Here is a 27,670-nt window from a genome sequence, read left to right as displayed (position 1 = left end):
CCAGTACTTAGACTCAGTTTTGTAGAAGGTGCTTGAGTGAGCCCCAGAAGGAAACAGGCTGGGGGATAGGAGGGGGAGAAGGGTCTGAGTTCTGTGGGGAGCAGACCTGTCAGCACAGAGGACTCAGATGGCATCTATGATCCTGCCTGCCTGGTTTACCAACGGACCCAGACAGAAAGGACCTGCAAGGCTCTTTCTCCAGACCCCAAGCCGGAGCTGTCTGCTCTCTTGCCTCCCCGGGTATGGGTTTGTCTCTGGGTGGCCAGTGTTAGTGGTTGCCGATGCTGGCTGTCCCCCCACCTCTCCTTCAGAAGCAGCTGGGTCTACTGCTTCTGCGTCCACCCACTGGGAGCAGGACCGATGTCTGACTTGGTCGGCTTTGGACCCCCAGCCCCTCGGTGGTGCCCAGGGTCTGTTAGAGCAGTGGTTCTCCAAGTGTGGTCCCAGCATCACCTGGCCGCTAGTTAAAAATGCAGATTCTCAGCCCACCCAGACTTCCTAATGAGAAACTCCCGGGGTGGGGCCCAGCCCTCTGAAAATAAGCTTTGTGCACCCTAAACTTGTTGGACATTGAGTTGCTGTTGCCTGGATGGGTGGCCTGGGGGAATGCCCATTGGGAGCCATTTATCTTCCCCCACCTTCCCCGAGGACTTCGGCTGAGGCTTTTCAGGGTGGGATGAATCTGGAGGAGGGAGCTGACCCAGGGTGGGTTCACCCCCGAGTCTGTCTCCCTGTCCCATTCTCTCTTCTACACCGTCATATGCTGCTGACAGCACGGATGGGATGGGATTTACCCCCAAGGATAATGGCAGACTTTCTACAGCAAATTTGTAAGCTGTTCCGGTTGAGTAGCAGAGCATATCTGTTCTCCCATGGACTGATTTCAAGCTCATTGTACGTACTCTGCTTCAGAGAAATAACCAGAGGCATTTCTAGGGAATGATTTCAGTAGCATCCTCCAGTGTGAGAGGCATTATTGTTGGTAATAGGGGTCATCAAATTAATTAGTGTTTTATCTATTTGATATTGTCCTTGAATCATATTGTTGTTATTGTTAACAGTGACTATTCTTTCTTAGATACCATTAATAACTACATCTCTTACCCGCAAAGGCAGTGTTTTCTGGAGCCTTGTGGCGAAGAGGCACAGCATGGGATATCTGGTGGCAAAGGGCAAGGGTGCTGATGCTGATTTCTGTGCTTCTAGGAATTACTCCTTCTACGTCCTCGACAACCAGAACTTGCAGCAGCTGTGGGACTGGGACCACCGCAACCTGACCATCAAAGCCGGGAAAATGTACTTTGCTTTCAATCCCAAATTGTGTGTCTCCGAGATTTACCGCATGGAGGAAGTGACGGGGACTAAAGGGCGCCAGAGCAAAGGGGACATAAACACCAGGAACAACGGAGAGAGAGCCTCCTGTGAGTGGACCCTCCTCCTATCTACACAGCAGCTTCCGTTCGTGGCCCCCTCCTTGTTTCATATGGGGCCTCCTTAATGAGCACTTTGCTCACACGTGGATATCTTCAAAGGCAGTAGTGGGGCAGATTCATATTTGTAAATTTTCCGTAGCATCTATTTGTGTGTGCTAAACATTTGTAAATGTGTTCTCACTCAGATTTTAAAGAGGTGCTTACAGAATACACAGAGTTAAGTGTCTTTTATGCTCAGGCACACGGTTGGATTATTTTCTAGGGGAGAGCTGGTCCTGTCCAGCCCCGGGAGGGAGCAAACCCGGCCCTCCATCTCTGGAGTGGAGGGGAGGCCAGGGGCCCCCGTCCCTGACCTGGCCTCCACCTGGTTCCTACCACAACATGAAAGGTGGAGGGAACCTGCCTCCCTGGATTGATACTGCTTTTTAAATTTAGAACAATATAATTATAATCTTACACTGGTTATGCGACTTCTGCTTTAAGGTTTTGCCTCTGAGCGGTGAGTTTCTCACCTAACCCTGTATGTAAAACTGCTTTTAAAAATGGTGTGGTTCTGTGTGGCTGGATCAAGTTATAAAAATAGTCTCTCCACCATCGGCTTTTGATAAGGGACAGGTATTAGACAAGAATAATCTACGTGATCCAGGGTGATTTGCACGTGCGCTCGCGGCGCAAGAGAATCTGCGAAACCGGCAGCATTGGACTTCATTTTGCTGGCTCTGGATTTACCTGGTAGACACTCGAGTTGCTCAGGAAGAGTTTTTAGAGTCGAGAAACCAGACGCAGAGCTGAAGGGCCTTCTCCCTCACATAACGCGCCACAGCCCTCACCACATTCCCCGTTCAGACCATAGCAGAAGCGGATGCAGCAGAGTGCTGTCAAAGTGTTTTCCTTAGAGTGGGCCAGTCTGACCTGTCAGGTCATGAATGCAGTAGCCATTTATTTTCCCTTGAAAATGAAATCATGTTTCCTCTCTAAATAACACTTTAGCAGGAACTGCAACGTTTTTCCCATCTCAATCCATCACGTTTTGCCCCAGAGACTTCTCAGTTTTTAACTGCCTTTAGCCTCTGTTTCACCTGCTGAGGGTGCAATGGGAGTCAGGCAGACACGGGGGGAAGGACAATTCGTAGGAGAGCTTCGTGTCTCCACGAGGGAGGCAATCATCAGTTCTTCCCGGGTTCTCATCACAGTTTGAATCAGGTCCGGGAGCACGAGGGGGCTCGGGGCAGCATCCCCATCATGCCTCACCAGCAGAGGCTTCCTTCCCACAGAGCGCAGAAGGCTGTTCCAAGTGAAATGGGTCCAATCAGCGCTCAATCCATTCCCCGCTGCGCATCAGCGCTAGCTGGAGCCGCCAAGGCGTTCTTGTGTCCTTGCGCAGGAAGGTGTCGATACCGTGTGCGGACTAAGAAAAGTTCCCCTCTGTGGCACAGCTGTTCTGTTACCTGTCTTTGGTAATTTGACACAAGCGGGCAGATATCCACAACTGCAAGACAGGTGTCGTCATGTCTAAGAAGAGTCCACCCAGCATCAAGGTCCACTCTCACCTTCCCCAGCCCCTTGGGTGGCCCGCATCTTAGGGAAGAGCAGAGACAAGGCCACCTTGCTCCATCCAGAGGTCCTTCTCTTCAGGTTAGGAATCACTCACAGGTTCACGTCCAGAGCCACCAAGTGTACTAAAACAAAGGACCGAGCCCCTTGGAGGCCACGTAGCGCAATGTTTGGGTCCTTAGTAGAAACAAGAAAGCCACTGAGAAGTCCAAAAAGGGGCTTTGCAAGTACAGACAGCTTTGGGGGAGAGGGCCATAGTACAGGGCAGGTGACCTCTCAGACACGTGGAGGGAAAGGACATAGATGGGTGTCACTCATGGATGTGCCTCTGCCCCAGGTGAAAGTGACGTCCTGCACTTCACCTCCACCACCACGTGGAAGAACCGCATCATCATCACCTGGCACCGGTACCGGCCCCCTGACTACAGGGACCTCATCAGCTTCACCGTCTACTACAAGGAAGCGTGAGTGTCTGTGCTTGGTGACGTGTTGGCAGGGCTTCATCCTCGCCACCCTCCTGTCTGTCACGTGACATCCATCACCGCCAGTGACAGCTACAAACAAAACAGTGTTAGCTTGAGGCCTTTCCTTCTTCAGTGGGTGATTAGACGTGCTAGAATAAAATAAGTCCAAAGGGGAAAACTTGTTTTGTGGAGAATTAGGTCAGTCCAGACGTTCATGAACGGGGTTGGAGGGTCTGGTTGCAATATCATTGCAGCCTTGGTCCCCCTGATCCATAGTCTGGGAACACCCCTCAGGATGCTCAGCTCCCCTTGAGGTGACCTCCCGGTGGGTCCATCATCTATTCTGGTCACTCTATCTGTGGCCCCTCCCAAGGTGTGGCCTTCTGCTCTAGGTCATAAGCCCTCCAAACAAGGGACGGAGAATGGAGAGAGACTGACCTTCATGTCTCAAACCTTTCAGAATTTCTCCCAAAATCTACTGGGGGCTTTTCTTGTGCCTTCAGAGGGCGTTTGCCTGCCTGGGCAGCCAGGACATCCCTCCAGATGGCAGCTCTTCTTGGTCTCCCCCTTCCTTCCTCTGCCTCCTGTATCCAGGTGGTTCCCCCAGGCCTCTTAGTCACCCTCCTCACCCAGGTCCCACCTTGATGCCATAGGTCCCTTTCCCAGGTGCTTGGCTTCCCCGGAGCTGGAACCAGAGCCACCAGTGGCAGCATCTGGTACCCTTTGCCCCTGCTGGAGCCGGGGCCCTGGGAGTGCCCTTGCCATGAGAAAAGCAGGATGCGAGATTATCAGGCATTCACTGTCCCTGCACGTGGGAGTCACTCATCTTCCATCACAGCGACAGGGAGGGGTGTGTGAATGTCTGTTTCAGAAGCCAGTGTCTGTCTGGCCCTTTCATCTGAGAGGCGTGGAATCCCTGCCCAACTCCGCATCTGTGCAGAATCATCATCCTCTTTAACGGTCTACCAGTGCCCTGACAGTGATGTTAGTGTCTGAGATAATCTGGAAACTAAATATTTGAATGTTATCAGATACTTAAGCAATCAGAATTGTTTGTGAGCATATTAGATTTTAGAAGCTGTATTTGAGAAGTTGTTTTTCTGTAGCAAAGGCATTTTTCTCCAGAAGTTATTCTTTATCAATAATGATGTTTGCATTAAATGACTACTCTTGTTTTTTCTTAATGGTGAAAAAATGGGGAAGAGAGGGAAAGAGCATTTGCGTATATTCTTAAGGAGCAGCATTTCCAATCCCAGTAATTATGGAACTTCCTCTTCCTGAGGCAGAGGGTTCGACTCTATCGTGTGTACAGAACTGTGAAACCTGGAGTCCGGTGGCTTAATTTTATTCTTCTACAAAGATCTAATTGATGATTCGTTTTTATCTAGAATTCCCATTATAGAAAGTATGATGTGGGAGGCCCTGGGGGGAGGTTTCTGAGAGCTTTGATGTCAGCGGCCTAAAACATTCTCTGAGCTTCATCGATTGTGTTTCAGACCCTTTAAAAACGTCACAGAGTATGACGGGCAGGATGCCTGTGGCTCCAACAGCTGGAACATGGTAGATGTGGACCTCCCACCCAACAAGGACGCGGAGCCCGGCATTTTACTGCATGGACTGAAGCCCTGGACACAGTATGCCGTTTACGTCAAGGCTGTGACCCTCACCATGGTGGAGAATGACCACATCCGTGGAGCCAAGAGCGAGATCTTGTACATTCGCACCAACGCTTCAGGTATTCACGCACCATCCCTGCCGTCCCACGCCTCGTCAGCTCAGGGTCCTCACTCATGACAAGATGTAGTCAGAGGGCTGACACTGAGCTGTGCCTGTTGTCTCTCCCTGTCCTGGGCCAGTCTGTCTTTTATTTGTCTGTCTTGTCAATATATAATACTGTATCATATTTCTTTCCCACTCCCTAGCCTCTTCCAGGCCATCTTCTGGACTTGGTACCATCTTCCATTATCATTCTGACTGTCCTGGACCAGTGAGCTCAGGTCCTCCAGGGTGCTGGGTTGGTTTCATTGGGAGACCCAGACTGGATACGGTCCTCTAAGGCTGCCCTTCTTGTTTATTTGGACAGTTGGACCTCTGGGAACTGAAACCCTGGTTGTTGTTCCAGTTACCTCAGGTGGCTCCCTGGTTTCTCACCTTCGTCCTGTAGTGGCTAGGGTTCCAAGAAAGCAGACAAAAGTTGAAAAACATGAGATGAACCATGTTGTGGACATTCCAAGTGTTCACTGATGAAAATGTGCCTCCTTCTCCCCGATCTCCGTTTTCTAAACCAACTCATTTCTCAGCTCCAGAATCTGGAACTAAGGAGAGCAAACATTTGTGTATATTTTCCAAGTATATAAAAACCAGGTTAGAAGTAGGGAAATGTACATCATTTTAAAAGGCACTGATAAACATTCTTTGATGAAGGCCATTGTTACAATACATAGGCTGCTGTAAAATACGCATAAACTGGCACGAAATGAATTTAAATGGCAAAGAGGGTGAGGAAAAAATGTTGGTGGGGAAATCCTTTTGCTCATGTTCTCCTGCCCCCTCCTCCTTTCCCCTCCCCTCCCCTGTTCCATCTCTATGATCCTCTAAGTGGCTACTATCATGTCACTGATGGCACAATGTTTATATCAATAAATGTGACACAGGCTTCTGATTCTAGGCCTGGGATGTTGTAGCAGGGGCTCAAAGGCAACACAACAAGTTGTTCAGCCTAAAAATTTGCAAGTAATTCATTGTAGCTAATTTGGGGAAAATAAAAGTCTTTCTTTGTTAAGACCAATTCTTAAGAAACTTGTTTCCTTTCACCAAAAATGGAAAACAAAGCACTGTACAAATTGAGTCAGTTTGCTCTATTTTGGCGTCTGTCCTCACAAGTGGTAGGGACAGAGACTGACTTGGTCCATGGCCTAGGCTTTTTTGTGACAACTGTTATTGAAACATCTAGGGGTGAGCTGTGTGTTTCTGAAGTACTTATTCTAGGAAGCACTAAAGTGGCCTAGCATTCAGTAAAATGTTTTCTGAGAAAAAGTTAGTATTAGTCATAACTTTTTCCTAAAGTTTCCTTCCTTACAAGTGTTCAGACCCTTGTGTATAAGATTTTGTACCTTAAGCCTTTTAATTTTAAAAGCAGCTTACATGGCCATTATGCTTAAGTGACATACAACGAAGGTGTCTTTTGCACTTTGGAAAATCTACCAAAATTGATGCTTTTTTCTGAACCCAAAGAGAATAAGATTTCAGTGGTCCCTGGATGCATTTGCCCTTTATACACAGTTCAGCTCCAGGTTTGGGTTTAGGGGCAATAGTAAGTAAATATTGACCAGATTCTTATGCTTTGCCTGTAAATCAATGTTCTTTTGCTGGTAACAAGTCCGTTACTTGAAATCGGGGCTTTATGTGTGTTCGAGGTGTTTTTAGACTGCTTCTCATAGTTATGACTCCATAGTTCCATTGAATCATGATTATACAATCAGTAGATTTACTGGCCCTTTGCACTACTTTTTCCTCCAAGCCCCCCATACACTCACTCTCTCTCTCTCCCTCTCCCTCTCCCTCCCCACACACACACTCTCTCTCCCCAGCACCCTTTTTACTTCCCCCTTTCATTTTGGCTTTTTGCCATTTTTATCAGAGATTCAAAATCTCAGATGAAATGCAAGTCAGTCAGTTTTACCATTTGCTGAAACTGCTGGCATTAAATGTTTTGGAGGATGGCAGCTGTAGTAAATGAGGAAAGTCCAGTGTTTGCATTAACTGTGGGTTTTAAGTCATCCATTCCAACCCTGGCTGTGCTCCCACCACCCTTTTCCACCTGCAGCTCAGTAATGTTTGTTATCACAGAGAACAGATATTATAAAGGGAAAGTAATACAATTTCGAAACAAGGTTCGGTTTTCATTTTGTGTTTCAGTGTTCACCGCCATTTTCCTGTGGAGATCAGACTTTTGGCTTCTTGTGGGTTTACTCTGGGTATCTGACAGCCAGGATCTTGGGTTCGTTCCATTTTCTGAAATGTCCTTTGTCCCCCTTTCCAGTTCCTTCCATCCCCCTGGATGTACTCTCAGCATCAAACTCCTCCTCTCAGCTGATCGTGAAGTGGAACCCTCCTTCCCTGCCCAACGGCAACCTGAGCTACTACATCGTAAGGTGGCAGCGCCAGCCCCAGGACAGCTACCTTTACCGGCACAATTACTGCTCCAAAGGTGAGGGTGGGAGGGGCAGGAGACACCTGTGGCTGTGACTCCCAAACCCCGAGGCCACATACACCGGGGCCAGCATCAGCTGTCTGTCGGGAAGCAGCTGTGGTCGTGAGCCCAGGTGCTGATGGCTCTTCCTTTCCTCACCAGCCTGTGTAACTTGGCTCTCGTTGGGCTATTCTTTTCCAAGCAGACAAAATCCCCATCAGGAAGTACGCCGATGGCACCATCGACGTTGAGGAGGTGACGGAGAATCCCAAGACCGAAGTGTGTGGTGGGGAGAAAGGGCCGTGCTGCGCTTGCCCCAAAACCGAAGCCGAGAAGCAGGCTGAGAAGGAGGAGGCCGAGTACCGCAAGGTCTTCGAGAATTTCCTGCACAACGCCATCTTCGTGCCCAGGTACCGTGTCCTCTGAGAGGGTCCTTGGGCAGGTCCTGGTGCTTTCTCTCCACCCTGTGGTGTGTAGGTCAACAGCCTCAAAGGTGAGACCCAGCGGCCGTTGAGGAGGGACAACAGTGTAGGCGGCCAGCTTGGCGAGTGGGGTTACTACCCAAGCCACTCAGCCCTCATGGAACGGGCCGGAGCTCACGGCCTGAGCTGTGGGGGGCTGTCAGCGTGGCAGGTGACAGGTGCAGCTGCCCTGTGGCCGCCCAGCCCCTGTGGGGGGCACGTGGGCACAGAGAGCGGCAATCACCTGGCCAAGCACACACCAGCAAGCAGAGGAGCGGGGTTTGGGCCCTCGGTTGCCCTTCCCACGCCTCCCTACGGCCTTCCAGCCTGGCCAAGGCAGAGCGAAGGGAGAGGGAGAGACTCAGAGTCAGTTTTGAAAGGGGCCCAACTTCAAAGCATAACCGAGAGCCACTGGCACCCTTGACAAGCAGTTTGTGAAGCTGCGCAAAAGACAGCCTTTCCATGCCAAGCAGCCCGACCGACGCCAGGGCATCTGTCTGCTCCGCTGCTCCAGCTTCTGCTTCTGCCTAGTGGGGACAAAAGCGGAGGAAGATAAATGTTTAGAGCAGAATTATTCAAATAGCCAAAAGCTGAGAACATCCCATGTGTCCACCAGGAGATGAATGGATGAACCAATGTGGTCTTGCCCTCCAATGGAATATTATTCAACCCTGTAAAGGAATGAGATTCTGAAGCATGGGCTACCACATGCATGAACCTTGAAAACATTATGCTGAGTGAAAGCACCCAGACGCAGAAGGAGATATTGTATGATTCCATATGTGTATGAAATATCTTGAACAGATAAATTCATGGCAAAAGAAAGTAGATTAGAGGTTACCAGGGGCTGTGGAGAGGGGAAATAGGGTGTTATTCCTTAATGCGTATAGAACTTCTGTTTGGGGTAATGAAAGATTTTGGAAATAGTGGTGATGGTTACACAGAATTATGAATGTAATTAATGACACTGAAATGTGCACCTAAAAGTGGTTAAAATGACAAAATTTTGTTAGTTTTTTTTTTTTTTTTAACTTTAACAGTTTGTTTTACCACAAGAAAAAAAAAAGAAAGAAAAGAAAAGTGGAGGGACATTTAGCAGGGCAGCCTCGTGATGTCTGGGGAAGGAGATGGAAACAGAGTGGTGACTGATGGCTCCTTTGTCTTCCTGAAAAATTGTAGCACAGAGTTTAGAAACAACCTCATGCTGAAATCTGGGCAAAGGAGCAAGATTCAGGCCAGCATTATACCTACGAGCCCGTTTCCTGACCCCCATCGCGCCCCAGCTGCCAGCCCACTGCCAGTACATTGTCCTGGGGATCACTCTTCTTCCAGCTCCCGACCCAGAGGGGCACCAGCAGTCCCGAGCTTCTGTTTATCCTGCAGTTGCTTTGCCCTTAAAAGCTCTCTTAGGTTGTAGCAACAAATGGTTTTGAAAGAGACTTTTATTTTCTGTCACGTGACCTTCCTGATATTTGTATACTAGTCAAAGATAGATATCTTACTTTGAAAAATCATTAAAACAGGAAATCAAGACCTTTTGGAAGTGGAGGCACTATTTCCTTTTCAGAATGAAGCTATCGGTCACTTAGCAGCTTTCTGCCCCCTCCTCTCCTGCCGTTAAAACCATGGAACCTCCCGACCTGCCCCGCCGTTGACATCTCCTGTTCATGGGTGATTGATATGGCTGCAGTTCATGTGTTGGTCCAGATATCCTGTATATCACGTGTGGTCTCGAGAATCAGAAAGTTTGAGGATGGAAAAGAGCTCAAAGATGTTTTAAAACTAGAACCTGGGTTCAGTGGCTTCTCCACCACCCTGATTCACTAACTATGGATTTGGGGCTTAGCCCTTCTTCCCCACACACCAGGGCTCTTTCCCTTCATGGCATTGCTTCTCAACACAGTCCATCGCCCCCCGTGCCAGCAGGGGCTTGGCCGGTGTTACTTCCTTTGGACACAGAAGAGGATGGATTTAGAGCATCCCAGACAGGCCAGCAGGAGCCATCTGTTTATTCTCCAGCAGAGGCTGCCGGCTACGTTGCCGTCTTTTCCCAAAGACCTGTCCGAGGTTCAGGCTGTGAGTCCAGGCTTTGGAAAGGTTTCACTGAAGAGCCCCTAGCTTTCTGTTGATAGTTACAAGACAGTGCCTGTTTTCCTCATCAGTCCAAGAACACAGGATCAGGTGATAGGAAGGCAGAGCTGTGGGTGACACAGATTTCACGAATGCCTTGTGTTTGCATTGTTGAGTTCAAAATAAGTTTCCTCTACACCACATTCCCCTGATGAATGCGTGTGTCCACCCTGTGGTCTTGATGGCCGCTGTCTGAAGTCTAGTCACACTTGCTGTCCTTTCATTTCACAGGACAGACATAATATCCTAGTTTGCCCATGGTGAGGGGCCACAGTTGATAAGAACCTCACGTTTGGGATTTTTCACGCCTCCTACTGAGGCGTACATCTGATGTCCACACAATTTCCCACAGAATTTGGGTAAAAGGAGTGTCTGGGTAACAGAACGGCTGAATAAATCATAAAGGAAGCTTTTCTGTTTTACAACTAAATTCTCCAAAGACGATTTTTATTTCTTTCAATTCATTCTAAGAACAGTTTATTTAGAGCTTAAAACCAGTCAAGTCAGGTTGAGTATGACGCTATTCGCCGTCCACGTCCATGTGTCTTGAAGTAGGATGGCAGCCTGAGGTCATGAGTTCCTTTCTGGAGTCAGTATCTGGTGCCAAGTGCCTTTCATTGATCCCTGCCTTTATAGTTTAAGTCACAAAGTTTGGTTTAAGTGACTGAAATATCAACAGATGTTGAAGAGTAAACAAGGTTTTCTGACAGGAGTAATTTGTCCCATCGGTGGGTGTGGGAAAAGCTGGCCATGACATTAGCTGCTGGTCACACGGTGTGGACGTGCGGCTGTTTACAGAGAATCGGGACGTGCCATTCTGCTGGCCCCCTGCCTTCCCGACAGTGTCCTGGGTGGCCTCCCTTCCCCAGGCCCTGTCCACTGTAACAGCTCTGAGGAAACAGCCCAGGTGCTACTGAGCCTCCCCACTGGAGGGACTGAGGTGTTAGTTTGCCTCTAGATACCATTGAGTAACCACTCAGGGAGCCAGGGGGCAGGTTGCACGTTGAGGCTGAGGTTTGCAGCATAGAGAAAGCAAAATAAATAATGAGGAAGGAAATCCCTGTATTATTATTTGTTGGTTCTTATGCAAGGGGGTTGAGTAGCTCCTTTTATTCCAAGGTGAAGATTTTTCTTTTCTTTCTCTGACTCGAGTCACAGAAAAGACAAAAGAGGTGGAAGCCCTCACTCACAAGCCACATTTCTCTCTCTCTTCCTTGCAGACCTGAACGGAAGCGGAGGGAGGTCATGCAGGTCGCCAACACCACCATGTCCAGCCGGAACAGGAACACCACGGTGGTGGACACCTACAACATCACAGACCCGGAAGAGCTCGAGACCGAGTACCCTTTCTTCGAGAGCAGAGTGGATAACAAGGAGAGAACTGTCATCTCCAACCTCCGGCCTTTTACTCTGTACCGAATCGATATCCACAGCTGTAACCACGAAGCTGAGAAGCTTGGCTGCAGCGCCTCCAACTTTGTCTTTGCAAGAACCATGCCTGCAGGTACGGTGTCATCCAGCTCACCCCACGCCCGACTCACAGCCTAGCGGAGACTGTGATTTGTAGACACGGAGGCCGACACCCAGGGCGATGACCCTTAGTCTCAGTCCTGCTTATTAAAGAACGGGTGGTCATTTGCAGGCAGCTTGGTAGCCCAGCAGCCCAGGGAATGGAGTTCACACATCGTGACCCCACTCCCACCCCGGTCTCTCCATACAAAGTACTCGAGAGCAGGGAGCTCGATGCAGGGTCCGCTCTTTTCCTTCTCCTTGGTTTGCATTGTGCATTCCCATGGCCCTTTCTTGCCAGGTCCCTCCTGAGTTCTTAAGTTTCAGTGAAATCCCCATTTAGCTGCCTTGATTCAGACTGAGTTTTGCTCCTCAGGGTCCGCTCCCAAGCAGCCTTTTGTCCTGCTTGTTTGGTCTTCACCTTCCCCTTGTAAGTTAGAAGCTGCCTGTGGCTTAGACAGCCATACATCCATCTTTCAGGATGGGTGAACTGCCCGGTTCACCTCCTTGCAGAGCTGGCAGGTAGCGCAGAGCACAGTGTCTGCAATCTGGGGGCGGGGCCTCCTGGGCGCAGTTCTGGCACCGACGTGCTGCTGCCAGCCTACCCGGCCTTAGTCTCCTCACCCTCCCAGGAGAGAAAGCCCAGCTGATTTCTCAGTGTTTCCCAGCTGGAACTTGCAGTGACATTGCTCACCACTTGGCTTACTGCTTTAAGAAGCAAAAGCAGGAGAGCAGGCACCCCAGCCTCACCCGGCAGCTTCAGGAATCGCTGATGAGGGCAGCAAGCTTGCGCTCAGCACCAGCTTCCTGGCGGCTCCCTCCCAGGCGGGCTCGGGGACCATCCTTTACACCTGCGCAGGAATTGCATCTGCCACATGCAGATGCAGAGCATGAAGGATCTAGGTCCCGGCTTGGAGGCTGGATGCCGCTGCTTCTGCTCACTCAGCACCTTTTCGATGATGCTTGTGTTTGATGGCATCGCATAGAAGCCGAGTAGCAGACCTAAGTGACTCAATTTGCCAAGATTTTCCTCCTGCACTTGAGAGTAGGCTTTTTTGTTGGGAGACTGAGGGGAAGGGAGGGTATGGTGGCATCTTGAGACTTACAGGTCATTAGGTTGCTCCAGTTCCAAAACCCCTGCTGTGTGTGCAAGGCCAGGTCAGGAGGATTTGCTGCGGCCGCTGTCCGCAGTCCTGCACGAGGGGTTGGGGAGGGTGTTCTTAGGCTAGTCCAGTGTTTTTCTCCCTCCCTGAGGACTCGAATCTAACTTTATCGCCTATTTCAATTGTTGTGCAGAAGGAGCAGATGACATTCCTGGGCCAGTGACCTGGGAGCCAAGGCCTGAGAACTCCATCTTTTTAAAATGGCCAGAACCTGAGAATCCCAATGGATTGATTTTAATGTATGAAATAAAATATGGATCACAAGTCGAGGTAAGACTGGGGCACTGGCCGTGTGTGGGTGCGTTTCTGTTGCAGGTGTAGCGTGTGTTACACTTCAACACAGGGCACCTCCTGGTTAGCTGAAGACTTTGAACAGTAAAATAAGGAGGTAAGTCAGTGAGGATTCAGGTCTTTTTACCAACTCTATGCTCTTTGGGGAATTCTCACAGTGTGCGAGGAGCTGGCTTATCCTCACCCTCAAGAAACTGTTTCTTTGCAGAAAACGATCTTTCAGCCTAGAGATTGGGCTTAATAACTTAATCCTTCTGGAACTCTTTTTGGTTAAAGAAAGAAGGTTTGGTTAAAGGTCGGGCGTGCTTAGAGTTACTGCAGGACTGCCATAATGTAAGCCTGGGTGTTTTCCCTTTTATTGCAAATTGGGGTCAGTGTTAGGTGGGAGGCGGGAGGCGAGAGGCGAGGCAGTGTGTTTGTGGGAAATTGACACATATGTTTTATTTCCTCCAGGATCAGCGGGAATGTGTGTCCAGACAGGAGTACAGGAAGTATGGAGGGGCCAAGCTAAACCGGCTCAACCCGGGGAACTACACGGCCCGGATCCAGGCCACCTCTCTCTCTGGGAACGGGTCGTGGACTGATCCTGTGTTCTTCTATGTCCAGGCCAAAAGTAAGGCTCGTGGAGGGAGTCGCTGGGAAAACAGAAAGCAGGTGGTGCTGGGACTGGGGAAACCTGGGTCGTCATCCTGGCTCTCTGGTTTTCTGATTTCTGTCGGCCACCTTTCAGAAGAGTCACACTTTTGCCAGCACTTAATCTAGGAGCTCAGGCTGGGGAGCTGCCACACCTGGAGTCCCTACCTCATCTGATAGGCAGGGAGATGGTCTGAGGCCCTCTTTTGAGGGAGACAGCAAGGGGCCCGTGCTCTCAACTTGGTTTATGTCCAAAGCATTTTACAAAGCATTGAATTGACCATTCTGCCTCCTGCCTCGTCAGGGATGCTGACTGGGGCTCCGACTCAGGGCTTAGAATCCTAAAGGGTGACAGAAACCTGGGGGCCTTCTGCTCCAGCCTGCTCCAGGGCAGGAGTCGTGGTGACAGCATCCCAGGCTGAGGCATCACCCCTGTCTCTCCTCAGCGGTAAAATAACAGATGCACTTTTAAAGCAGCAACACACTTTGAAAGCACACAGTGGTCCCTGTTTGGCACAGAGACTGGGCCATGTGGTGAGTTTATGCTCAAACCATCGACAAGACAGAATTCTTAGAAGGCCATTCTAGGCGAGGATTTTAGATTTTAAAAGTGAGTTTTGTAAAATGTATGAGCACAAGGGCACTATACTTGCTTGGCCAAGAAAATTCAGTATTTTCGTTTGGTGACATAAATATCCCTTATTTACATTTTGAGTTTCTGTTATTTTGTATTAGAAACCAAACTTTTAAGATTATTTCATGTTCAGATAATGGGATCAAATCTGGCATAGCACTATTCCTGACTGCTTCCGCGAGAAAAAGCAGTCCCGCCTTGCTCAGTGGTGCTACTTTTGGGTCAGGTGGGCAATTCCCACTGCCCTGGTTTCTCCTGGTGTCCACATCTGTGCTACTCTGGTCTGGAGTCTGAGTTTTTAAATTCAGGATTCAGTCAATCCAGCAGTCCACCTGGTTAGCGCCTAGTCAAAGACATGCATGGTATTTGGAAGTCTACACAGTGACAGATACCAAAAGAAGGATGTGCAGGGATAGAATTGCAGACCTTGAGGTAGCATTTGATGAGCCTGGCACTGTGTGAGGGGTAAACAGATGCTTGAGAAGATAATTCCATCATCTCAAATAGTCTGAATTCTCCATGTGGTCCATTTTACCTACTCTTCCAGTTGGCTAGTGCCACACACTCCAGCGCTGGAACTTTCGCAATATTCCCAGAGCCCTCCCCGAAGAAGTGGCTTGTTTTCTCTCTTCTCCTCTCCTCCCCTCTCCACATCCATCCCTTAGGAACAGAGCCTAGGTTTCGAGGTCTAGCGTGATGCTGTGTTCTTTGAAACAGCAGCATTGGCTTCTGGGGTTCAGTGACCTTGGCTTATCTGCAGAGATGACAGGTTCCTCTCTGCCATTGCTCCCGCGTTTTTAACCCTGTGAGTGCCGGGAGCCAGTGGGAAACCCAAGAGCCGCTCTGATGGCATCTTTCCAGCAGGAGTTGGCATACACCATGGGGAAATTAAATCTGCGTGCCTGCTTTACCGTTGGGCAGTTTTTCCTTGTGTCAGACAAGATTCTCTCCTGCTGTGATTGAGTCTCCCTTCCTCCTGTTCAATCCTCAGAGGAGATGGAAGCTTTGGAAGCTTTCTGGCAACTGCTCTCCTTTTAGGAGCCCTTCATGTGCTTGAATACTATTAAATTACTCCTTAGGCTTTTCTTCTCCAGACTAAATAATCTCAGGTTTGGGGCCTTTTCTTGTAGCCCAGTCTCACAGAACAATTTTCTAGCCATTCGGTCATTTTTTTCTTCTCTGGATGTGTTCCACTTTTTCCATGTCCCCGTTGAAATGTGAAACTCAAAAAGAATAGGATACAACTTGACCAGTAGTATAAGTGATAGAGATAGAAGAAATAATCCTCGGGGGCAAAAAAGAAACTCCACTAGCTTCCCAAAGTCCCTGTTAATTTGCAAGTATTTTTAAGAATTAGGAAATGCAGGAGCCTGTATCCATTTTTAGAGCTATTTGATAAAAATATCTTTAATTTAAAAAATTAAAATAGCTTTAATAGTCCTTACAGAGTAATAATAATAGTAGTGTTTAGTGGCAGAATAATCATTGATGGGTGATCTACAATAGATGTAACTTGGTCCCCAGTGAGTTCCAACTTCATTTCCACATACGTGGGTGTCCCACAGGCAATTCAGACGCCTCGTGCACAAAACCAGAATCACAGTTGCTACCTTCAAAATCTCTCTCCATCCTTTGTTCCTCAGCTCAGTCCATGACCCCGTAATCCACCCACCACCCAAGCCAGGAACCTCACAGCCACCCCTCCCCTTTCCTTCACTCCTGCCACCCATTTCTTATTCAAACCCACATCTCATTGATTCTGCCTCTGAAATACCTCTGGAATCCAGCCTCTGTAGCCACCACCACCGCCTCAGCTCAGAGCCTCCAGGGTGCTTGCTTCGTAGGGAAAATATGAGCCAGAGGCGCCGGAAGCCTGGGTTCCAATCCCTAGGTCATGGCCAGCCAGCTGCATGTGTGACCCTGGGGAGGACAGTTTATCTCTGTGAGGCTTTCTCATTCATAGACAAGGAGCAGTGATTCCTTGGTGAGGTCTGAGCTGGGTGATGCAGAACATGCCCAGGGCACCCCCCCACCCGCTGCCCCAGACAGGGCAGGGTCTCCTCGCCGCTGCCAGCCCTTCCAGGCTATCCTCAGGCACAGCCATCTCTCCCACACAAATCCCACCAGTTCACTGTGGGGCTGGAGAGCTCTCACTGGTTCCGCTTAATCTGCAGAATGAAGTTCAGAGTGCTTAGCTTGGACAAGGCCCCTTAGGAGCTGGCCCTGGTTTCTCTCCAGTATCATTTCCAACCATCCTCTGTGCTTGGCGAGCTTCCCCCGACTCCCTTCCCCTCTCCCTTCCTCCCTGCATCCTTGCAGCATGTGTGGTCCACTTGTCTGGTTGTTATGCTACCTATGGACATGCTGATTACCAGCATCTGACAGAATTTTCAAGTGTGTAGATCAGCATCCAGCCTGCCATCTGTCATGTAAGAGCTGCGGATGGTGATGAGCAGGCAGGAGCTCTGTGATCTCAGGCTTGGAACTATAGACGCTGATGTTTGGGGCGTATTCAGAGCAGCTTTGGCAAGGGGTGCCATCCAGTTACTTTTGGTTTTTTTTAATTGTCTGTGGAACTGTCCTAAGACAGATAAAAGTCAGTACAGCTTGAGCACTATAATACATAAGAATCTATTCTCTTTTTTAGCAAATGTATGCAATTCCACCAGTAGTTATCAAACTGTATACAAAGATTATTTTACTTGAATCCATCATTTGAACTATTATTTCAGAATACACTGTACTTCGAAAATAAAAATGACTTTACTCCTCCATCGGCACTTATTTAATCTTTTTACAAATAACTCAGGGTTTGTTTTTTTCCTCTTTTATGTACAATACTGTTTACCTTCAGAACTCCTAGTTCATGATAGGCAATAAAGGAATTCTCAAGGATTTTTTTCCCCATACTTCCAGCTCAATATAAACAAAGGACACGAGCAGTTTGTTCACCTCATGACATTTTCTTGTTTCCCATTTGTTTCTGCAGCAACGTATGAAAACTTCATCCATCTGATCATTGCTCTGCCCATTGCCGTTCTGCTGATAGTAGGAGGGTTGGTTATAATGCTGTACGTCTTCCATAGAAAAAGGTGAGTGACTTGGTGAAAAGTTCAGATACTTTCTGTGTCTGACTGGTTTGATGATTTGAACCCAAGTTAAGATGAACTTTTTGAGAAGTTTGAGGAATTATCTTATGGATCAGAAAACCTGATTTTCCAATCAAATGTACAGAAAAAAGAGAATATTTTCTAATGATTCAACAACAGAAAAAGACTTTTTCTTTGGAGTCTGGATCATCCCCACACTGGTTGTCCCATCACAGATAACGCTGCTTGTGCAAAGCTTTTTCAAACATGATATTTTAACCCTGTACATCAAATAAGCCTTTCAATTTCCAACAAAGTAAAGAAACAAATGTTTCTTAAAAAGCTCTAATTTGAGGCCGTTGAAGAAGCCAAAAGAGGCGTTAGCAAGTGTGGTGGAGCTGTCCTGACAGTACCTCCACTACCCCTTCCCGGTCCTTAATGAATCAGAACAAATAAAACTGAGGTAACAAAGATGAAAATATATATAAAAGTATGTGGGGATTTTATTTTCTAACCTGAATTTCATCCTTTTTGACAGAAATAACAGCAGGCTGGGGAACGGAGTGCTGTATGCCTCTGTGAACCCGGAGTACTTCAGTGCAGCCGATGGTAAGCTTCTAAACTACAGTCACTGTCTGGGGTCCCAGCTCAGGAGCTTTGGGGAGTGTTACGAATTCAGGGGAAGAGGCTTGCATTATTTTGAGGGACCTTTGGCCTCAGATCCATCTTCATTAACACTTTTTTTTAAACCAATGTTTTGAGCAGTTCACTGAATATGTCAAAAATTCTGGGACTGTCTGGGCTGCCCCAAGGAAAAATGGGCTTCAGAGATGAATGTGGCCAGCACAGTAATCCATTTATTTAATTGCTTGAAATTTTATGCTAGAATGAAAAAATCTGTATAATTGTCAACATCTAGTTGGAAGATATGCTGCAGCTGACAAAACAGTCCTTTTAAACTAGTTTGAGCTTGAGTTTCATGTCATTATAATTGTCTTTGATCACTACGGCTTCTCTGATTTTTGTATCTTGGAGATTTTCTGTTCATTCCCTCCTGACTGGGGTCTTCACGATTCTTACCCTCATGGCCTGTTCACATTCCCTCTGGTAGTAACTCATGAGAGCCATTTAGTTAAACGTCTGAGATGGTCTGACTTGGAAGGTTTTTTTCCTTATTTGCTGTCTTGTCTTCCAAGTTTGCCAAAATCCTCACTTTTCAAAGTAAGTCAGGGTGAGACATTGGTCACTGGGTACCACTAACTGGCAGTTTGCTAGAGACGTTCACAAATGCCATCCCATTTGATCCCTGCATCCCTATAGGATGGGTTGTCTGATGCTCATCTGTCTGTCAGTGGGTAACGAGGCTCAGAGGGGAAACTCACCCTGGTCACAGAACTAGGCAGTTGAGAAATCAGGATGAGGCAGCCCCTGGCATCTTGCTGACATGTGATACAGTCACTGTGGGGAAGGACTGTGAAGTCCTGGGGGCTGGGGAGACCGGTAAGCTGGCCCACAGGAGCAGCTGGCCAGGGTTTGTCAAGTGAATAAATAAGTGCATGGAATCAGCTGGATGTATTTAGAAAACACGTTTGCCTCGCTCATGCTTCAGAAGTGGAAGTGTGTGTGCAGGAGACGTGAAATAAAGAGTCATGATTATTCTAATTGCTCATCCTCAAATGAGAAAACAATTTAAAAGCACTATATAAGTGTGTAAAGTTTTATTAATGTGATTTCTTTAATAATTTCTAATTCAAATTGTGTTTACAATAAAGCCAATCAAAAGCAGACTCCTCTGAATGTGAATCAAGTGTAGAATAATGAGGACATTCTTCTTCTTTATATAAAGGTCTCACAAAGTTGTATTTTTGTGTGTGTGTGTGTGTGTGGTACGCGGGCCTCTCACCGCTGTGGTCCCTCCCGTTGCGGAGCACAGGCTCCGGACGCCCAGGCTCAGCGGCCATGGCTCACTGTCCCAGCCGCTCCGCGGCATGTGGGATCCTCCCGGATCGGGGCACGAACCCGTGTCCCCTGCATCGGCAGGCGAACTCTCAACCACCGCGCCACCAGGGAAGCCCACAAAGTTGTATTTTTAAAAGACATATATATGTACACACACACCTACATGTCTGTATGTATGTGTGTGTGTGTGTACATATAAGGCTCAGAGAATGTTCTGGAAGGATACACACCAAACTTAAAAGAGTAGTTACTTGTGGAGAGGTTCTTTTTCTTTAAAATAAAAAGGCAAGACGATTTTTATGCATTGTTTGAATAAATAATAGGTTTTTTTTTAATCAAGTAAGGTGAGGAGTCATTACACACTTAAAGGAATTTATAAGGAAAATGCAAGTCCACTTCCCGCTCTATCAGTGTGGAGTAAGGCTACTGCAAAAATCTGCTCAGTTTTGAAATAAAGCAAGAAGATTGGCATTTGTAGCTTTGACTGTGAAGGATCCAGGAAGTTTAGAGAGAGCACAAATACAATCATATCAGACTCTAACGGCGATTTGAATTCAAATTTTGTGTCTTTCCAGAGTGCCTTCATAATATTTCTTGATTCTTTAAAAACAAAACAAACAAACAAAACTTATTGTCACCCAGGCCAACAGGTAGGAAGACTGTCACCTTATTTGAACTTAATTTATTCAGCCTTTTGACAAGCATCTTATAGCTAGTTTCCTCAAGGGGCAACAAAATGACATTGCAGTTCAAAAATGCTTTAAAAACTTCTCTCTCCAAAAGCTAATCTGCATGCCACCATTCTCCAGAGTACACTGAAAATCCCCTCCAGGGAAACGCTGATAACATTGTGCACGTAAACCTCTCCTGCCTGGCAGGGCTTAGGACTGCTGGCTAAAGTCAGAGCTATTGGGTTGAATCAGCTACCTCCCAGGGAATGAATGTGATTGGTTTTAACTCCATGTTTCATGGTGTGTTACATCGTTAATTCTGATTAAAAGCAAGCCTGGATTTTCAGAGATAAATGGATATATACAGTGTCTCTTTATACTTTCTGAGGGGTATCAGGAAGAGTCTTTATCTACTGGGTTGTCTTGCATACTGACTCTCCTAAGTGAGCATCAGCCCCTTCTTCAGGGCTATAAACTGTCTAAGCCATATGGAGGTTGTAATTCCATTTGTGAAATTCCTGAACACATACATACGTACTATGAAATACAAAAATGTATGTGAAAGAAAATTCTAGATTGATTAACATAGTCCATATTGGAAATTCCTTAGAGGTGTAAATTGGTGGTATCTCCTGGGCCTAATTTATAGGCATCTTTGCTTTAAGATATCACTTAAAGGTAGATACCTGGGACTTGGGGGTGTCGGAATATAGCTGTCAATCCGCTGCTTCTCTTACATCCAGCTACAGGCCCACGGTTAACATCTGAAAGCCTAAAGGCAAACAGAAGCCATTCCAGGTTCTCAGTCCTTCTGCATTTCTAAGCCAGGACCACCTCTTTCCTACCAGTGGAGCATGCCAAGGGTTCCCCTCTCAGGCAAGGACGTAAGCACACAGCATTAGAAGAATATGATAATAATTGAAATTTCTTATGGAGCTGTAGAACAGGTTGATTTTATTTTAGTTCTCGCCTACCCATCAGAGTGGTAGGATGAATCCTCTGTTTTGTTTTCTTTCTTTCCTCCCTTCTTCCTTTCCCTCTTTCTTTCTCCTTCCTCCTGCCTAGAATTATTTATTTATTTACTTAAACCAAATTGAATCTGACCAGAAGCATAGGCTGGACAGGAAATCATATTCAGGCTTAGTCATTACCAAGCCCCACCCCCCCCAGCCCCTCACCCCAGTGGTGGGAGGTCCCTGAGTTCACAGGCCCCAGGCCTAAGTCCTGGGGAGGTCCTTCTCATCAGCTGTCCCTCCATGCTGGTCACCACTGAATGCCCCTCGGTGCCAGAGCTCAGTTGCTTCCGTACCTCGTTCATCCCTCCAGGGTCTCTGGCAAGGCCAGAGAAACTGTCCAGACTAGAGCAGAGCTACCAATGGAAATATAGGGCCAGTCCCATAAGAAACCTGAAATTTTTCTAGTAGCCACATATAAAATAGGAAAAAGAAACAGGTGAAATACATGTTGATAAGATTTTCTTTAACTCAGTGTATCCAAAATATTATGTTTTAATATGCAGTCAGTAAAAAAGTTACTGAAATATTTACATTATTTTTTGAAATCCAGCATGAATTTTATACTTATAGCAACATCTCAAATTGGACGACTTTCTGGTTCTTATATGCTGTTGGTATCTTTGAATTATCTAAAACTCCTTGAGGACTTGAAATTTTAGTGTTTGACTGTACAGTGGCCTTGCTGAAATCCACAGCCTGTGGGAGATTCCAGAACAAGCCATATCCTTGTCTCCTGATGTTCTCCTCCGTGGGTTCTAGGAAGTGGCATCTTGCCCTCTTTGGCCTGGAGTTTGCCCAAAGCACGTTGTTTCAGTTCTGGCCTCTTCTTCCCCAGTGTACGTGCCTGACGAGTGGGAGGTCGCCCGGGAGAAGATCACCATGAGCCGGGAGCTGGGACAGGGCTCGTTCGGGATGGTTTACGAAGGTGTCGCCAAGGGCGTGGTCAAGGATGAGCCTGAGACCAGGGTGGCCATTAAGACGGTGAACGAGGCCGCCAGCATGCGCGAGAGGATTGAGTTTCTCAACGAGGCCTCGGTGATGAAGGAGTTCAACTGTCACCACGTGGTAAGAGAAGGGCCCCCATGTGTTGGGGAGCACACTTGTGGGTTTGCTGTCTCGCCCTGTCTTCTGTAGGGATCCCCCCCATCACCCCACTGTTCCTTTAGACACTGTGCACACGAAGGTTCTGGATGTGATGCAGGGCTGGCCCGTGAGCCCCAGTGGCCCATCGTATGGGCTCTGCTCTGGGCCAGATGGTCCCAGCGGTGGGAGAGCCGCAGTCGTGGGCAGCCCTCACCCTCTGAGCCCTTCTCTCTGTCCTTCCTCACAGGTGCGCTTGCTGGGCGTGGTATCCCAGGGCCAGCCGACGCTTGTCATCATGGAACTGATGACCCGGGGGGACCTCAAAAGTTATCTCCGGTCTCTGAGGCCAGAAATGGAGGTCAGTTTTGATTTTCACTGACATCCCATGTTAACTGTTCCCTTTCCTTTAGAACCTTCCCCCAGAAAATACTGCGTCCTTAAATCCTTTCACTTTTCTTGCCCCGTGCTTGGTTCTTGGTCCTGTATATGAAGGAGTTCCCTGACTAGAGAGATACCTGGATCTTTTGTGAGAGGCACTTGCCAGTCCGCAGGTACCCTATTACTCAAACCCCTGTGTGCTTTTGCTGCTACATCATTCCCTCCACCCCAGTCACCTCCTCTACCACCGTTTCTCTCTGACTCCCACCCACAGACCATGTCTGCGCTGCTCCCTCCCTGGAGCCTTTCCTGCCCCCCACCCCAGCCAGGAGTGCCTGTCTCCTCCACTGCCTTCTCTCCTGGACCGGCTTTCTCTTGTTTGGTTCTTGGTGGATCCCCATCTAGCCCATTATGTTTCCTGTCCATCCCAGACCCAGTGTAGCTCAGTGTCGTGCTTGTCAGAGTTCACTGTCAGGTTGACTTGATTCTTGTGCCGGGTGGTTTCCCTCCCAGCTCTGTGCGCAGACACCCACTCACTCACAGGCCCCCACCTGACGTGTGCCCCTTCCCCTCCTGTGGGCAATCTGAGCCTTTGAGCCGAGGGAGCCCCATTTCTCAAGCCCTGCATCCACATTTCAGGCTTTATCTGGAATCAGTGTCTTGCTTGAGCTTCTGAATGATCATCACCTCAGCTGCACAGTGATTTCTACTTAGTATCAAAAAAATATCAATTTGTGTTACCCTGGTGTCTCCCCATTGAACCCAGCTTTGTAACATTTGGAGGAGTGACTTTTTTTTTTTTTTTTTTTTTTTTTGCTGTACGCGGGCCTCTCACTGTTGTGGCCTCTCCCGTTGCGGAGCACAGGCTCCGGACGCGCAGGCTCAGCGACCATGGCTCACGGGCCCAGCCGCTCCACGGCATGTGGGATCTTCCCGGACCGGGGCACGACCCCGTGTCCCCTGCATTGGCAGGCGGACCCTCAACCACTGCACCACCAGGGAAGCCCTGGAGGAACGACTTTTAAGAGTAAACTGGGAGATAAACACTTAGAAGTGATACCAGCAACATCTGCCTTTCACTTGGCTGCCTTGGTGGGTCTCAAGTCCTCACTTGGACCCTGACTTTGCTGCCTGTTGAGGAAGCTTTGGGTCTGCTTTTGTGCCTGGGATCCTCCCCTTTCTCTACCCCTCTTGAATGTCTGTAGCCTTTCTCTGTTTGAGCTTAATCTTTTGTTTTCTTCTTTTAATTGGCAACTTAATCATCTCCCAAGTAGTAGTTCCTTAATTTTTGTTCCAAGCACTTGTTTATTACACGTTGCTTCCTTTACTCACAGCAGATGATGCATGTGGTTCTGCAAGGTCCGCGAGGCCCAGTGTGGACTGAGGCCCTGAGCAGGGCGGTTTGCAACACACCCACCCTCTGCTCTACCCAGTGTGGGTCCCCAGCTCCCCTGGATCTTAGTGCCTTTTCCCAGCTCACTTTGTAATACACAAGCCAGCACAAAGGAGAAAAGCTTCATCAGCTGGGTAACTGGAGATGTGGCAGTATGTTTATCAGATTCATTTAAGGCACCTCTGAAGAGTCTGAAGCACTTACTTCCTTCGTACCCAGTTTCAGGCACAGAATACAAATTTGCAACACATAGCCCTAGTCCTGGCTCTGCCACTACCTGTCTGCGTCCTCAGGTGGCTGCTTCAGGCTCTGGGCCTTGGTTTCCTTATGTGTAAAATAAGAGGGTTGGGCAAGATGACTACTAAAGTCCTTTTCAGATGAAAAATTAACTTTAAAAAAAAATTTATTTATTTTTGGCTGCGTTGGGTCTTTGTTGCTGCACACAGGCTTTCTCTAGTTGCGGTGAGCAGGGGCTACTCTTCGTTGCGGTGCGTGGGCTTCTCATTGCAGTGGCTTCTCTTGTTGCAGAGCACAGGCTCTAGGTGCCCGGGCTTCAGGAGTTGTGGCACACAGGCTCTAGAGCACACGCTAAGTAGTTGTGGCACACGGGCTTAGTTGCTCCGCGGCATGTGGGATCCTCCCGGACCAGGGCTCGAACCCGTGTCCCCTGCATTGGCAGGCAGATTCTTAACCACTGTGCCACCAGGGAAGCGCCCCCAAAAATTCACTTTTAGATTTGTCAGATTTAAAGTTGTTCTTTCTAACCCATGTCAAGTATAAAAATACGTATGCTTATCCTGTGGTTTCATTATATTCTACTTGGCATCTTCCCCCAGTGAAGATTCATTCATTTCCCTCACTAAATGTGGATGCTTGTGTATACGCGTCTTAAGTAGTTCTAAGCAAGTTAAATATTTCTGTTTTCTAAGATGTCTGAAAGAATGGCAGTATTAGCACCATGAACTGACAGAATGTTAGCCCTCTCCTTCAATACTTAAAATCAGGTTCCTTTTTTTGATTCTGTTTTTCATATTAATATTATGAAGCGCCACTTCTAATAAGCGCCTAACTTAATATTCCACAACTTAAGTATTATGAACATAAAGTTAACATTTTACCTGCCAATTTCCTGGTGTACCATGCATATCTAAAGCCCTGAAAAGGTTAAAGGGAATGTTAGGTCCTGAGGGAAAAAGGCTCCTCTAAGCAAGGCCCCTTTGTAAAGGAAGGGGGTAGTTTTGGCTTACCCTTTGGGTCATCACATCACTTCCCCAGGCAACTCAGTAATGAGGATTTTAAATCACCACAGACAGTCCTGATAGTAGCTTCAGAATTCAAGTGTAGGGAACCAACCCCCAAGTACTTGGAGAGTTGTTATACTGCTCCTAGAAGCCAGCTTTGGGGCAGAAACTAGCACCTCACTGGGCGAAACCAGCATTCCCTGGGTGTGGACCTTGGCCAGGCACTGGCGGACACTTACCATGCATGGTCCCAGGTCATCCTCCCAGCAGTGACCCCGCCTCGACCCCATGTGAAAGAGCCCAGGCAGGAGGCCAGACTGTCTGATCCTAAAGCCCAGGCATGTTCTTCCTGTGGCGCAGGGTTTGAGCTGGGAAGGGGACGTGTGGGACCTGTCAGAGCAGGATGGCTTTGCTGTGTTGTGACAGATGCTCTGTAGTCAGGGAAACTGAGGTAAAGTCTGTTGAACTCACACAAACAACAGGTGGTCAGCATCTAAACTGGGGGTGCTGATTGGTTTCTACACTTTCTTTTAGGATAAAGAGGCTTGGACACACATTTTATGTAAAACTTTTCTAAATGGATTTATTATTTGGGGGTATTTCTTCTCAATTCTGAAGTCGGTATGTTGCCCTTCTCTGCAAAGAGGAAACGTGTATCCGTGTTACCTGTCGCTGTTGGACATTGGTCCCCTCCAGAATAAGCTTCTGCTGGACTTAAATGAACTGTCAAGGGCTTGCTTTCCTCAGCACCCACAGAAGATAATAATCCAGGGAATGCCACTCTGTAAGGTGAACAAATTCATCTTGATGGTTTTGTACTTTAGAGGAAAGTTGAAGGGAAAGAAAAGGATTAAATAATTTAATGTAGGAAATAATACATCCAGTGTCCATTCAAGAAACCCGTTTGCTTATTTCCACATGGCCTTTGTAATGTCCTCTCCCTCCTTTTCCCTGTATGGAGTTGGATTGTAGAAATAAAAGGAACACATACACTAATTGGAATTTCAGTATCCAGAATTTTTAATATCAAAAATTGCTGGTTTCACTTTAAATGATGTTGGCCCCACCCAAAATCGAAGATGCTGGTCCTCCCAAGTTGTGCTAATAGGTGCTTCTCTCTGCAGCTTTGTGATGTGGTCAGAGGGCAAGTGCCATGGCCTCCTTTTGAGCCACTCCTGGTTTCTTAGCAGAATGACCTGTGGTGCTCAGATTGAACAAAGGTGGATTTGCAAACCGTGAAAGAACACGGGGAGGGAAAAATTCCTAAATTCTCACGTGGATTTTTTTTTTTTAATCTCCAACAGAATAATCCAGTCCTAGCACCTCCCAGCCTAAGCAAAATGATCCAGATGGCTGGAGAGATTGCAGATGGCATGGCATACCTCAACGCCAATAAGTTTGTCCACAGAGACCTCGCTGCCCGGAACTGCATGGTGGCCGAAGATTTCACAGTCAAAATCGGAGGTGTGTCCTTAGCTTTCCAGATCTGAGCAAGAACTAAACTCGCACATGTTTTAGGGACCAAGTGGGCATTAGCCTGCCTGTGGAGAGGTTTTCCAATGCGTCCCGTGACTGCAGAGTCTTACTCTCTGGAATAATGTGATTGTGTCCAGTCAATAGTCACGAACCCAGCCAGCCTGGCTGTAATCCTGATAGTGCATGGGCGCAGTGGTCCAGGCAGTGGCCAAGGGTGAGCTGAGGCCATGGTCCGTGAGGTTGCCTCTACTGGCACTTGAGGCGTTTCTTGGCAGAACAGTTCTAAGCATTGTTTCCAAAAATGGTTGACACAGTGTCCTCAGGTGATTTTGACTTGTGCCTAAAAGTTGCCCTCCATACTACTAGTATGTCTTCCAGTTTTCCAGCTTACAAGGAACATTGTCTGCCTCACAACAACCGGGGGTCCATGGCGTTTTCTAAGAGGTGAGGTCCCCGATGATGAAGCCCATGCACGGAGCAGAAGTGGTTACAGGATGAGGGAAGACCGCTGCTTTCTGGGGTTCGCACCCGAGCTGGTCAACCTCGGAGCTCTTGATCTTTGTTGCAAGCCTTACTTACTAGCTAACTAAACTCCTCCTTAGACCCCTTGTTGCCACCACCCACTGTAACACCAAAAACGGGGGGTGGTCACTTGTTAGGAATTTACTTTGGACTTTAGGTTTGGTTTTTACTTTGGTCCTTGAATCTGCCTGATAAAACACATAAAACATCAGGGCTGCATGGGAACCACCTGCTCTTCCCACTGTGAGATGATGATGTTTCAGGAAAATGCTGAATATTTATCCTGAGAAGCTACAGGAAGACTTTACATCCAAAAACTATTTAAACCTCTTTGTCTAGCTCTTGAACTGTCTGTTCTGGAAGTGCTCGCCTTCCTTT

At 47.7% G+C, this 27,670-nt stretch overlaps 1 protein-coding gene across 6 annotated transcripts in view; it reads left to right on the top strand.

The window, feature by feature from the left end:
- Positions 1-27,670, top strand: part of IGF1R (insulin like growth factor 1 receptor) — a 307,791-nt gene that overhangs the window by 256,203 nt on the left and 23,918 nt on the right. For 3 of the 6 annotated variants that reach the window (XM_027083187.1, XM_027083185.1, XM_027083183.1), the window contains 13 exons: positions 1,207-1,421; positions 3,325-3,451; positions 4,948-5,186; positions 7,494-7,661; positions 7,846-8,053; positions 11,455-11,738; positions 13,040-13,176; positions 13,651-13,810; positions 17,454-17,556; positions 18,092-18,162; positions 22,035-22,264; positions 22,530-22,640; positions 26,599-26,758. In XM_027083187.1, the coding sequence (XP_026938988.1) occupies positions 1,207-1,421; positions 3,325-3,451; positions 4,948-5,186; positions 7,494-7,661; positions 7,846-8,053; positions 11,455-11,738; positions 13,040-13,176; positions 13,651-13,810; positions 17,454-17,556; positions 18,092-18,162; positions 22,035-22,264; positions 22,530-22,640; positions 26,599-26,758 (2,213 nt within the window). The remainder of the gene's footprint in view (positions 1-1,206; positions 1,422-3,324; positions 3,452-4,947; positions 5,187-7,493; positions 7,662-7,845; positions 8,054-11,454; positions 11,739-13,039; positions 13,177-13,650; positions 13,811-17,453; positions 17,557-18,091; positions 18,163-22,034; positions 22,265-22,529; positions 22,641-26,598; positions 26,759-27,670) is intronic. The other 3 variants (XM_027083186.1, XM_027083184.1, XM_027083189.1) reach the window with 2 other exon arrangements.

Source organism: Aethalodelphis obliquidens, unplaced genomic scaffold (genome assembly GCF_003676395.1).
Source record: "Aethalodelphis obliquidens isolate GAN/ISIS:26980383/991018 unplaced genomic scaffold, ASM367639v1 scaffold49, whole genome shotgun sequence".
Taxonomy (NCBI): Eukaryota; Metazoa; Chordata; class Mammalia; order Artiodactyla; family Delphinidae; genus Aethalodelphis; species Aethalodelphis obliquidens.
The sequence above is the reverse complement of the archived record's forward strand: the minus strand, read 5'-3'. Positions and strand labels throughout refer to the sequence as shown.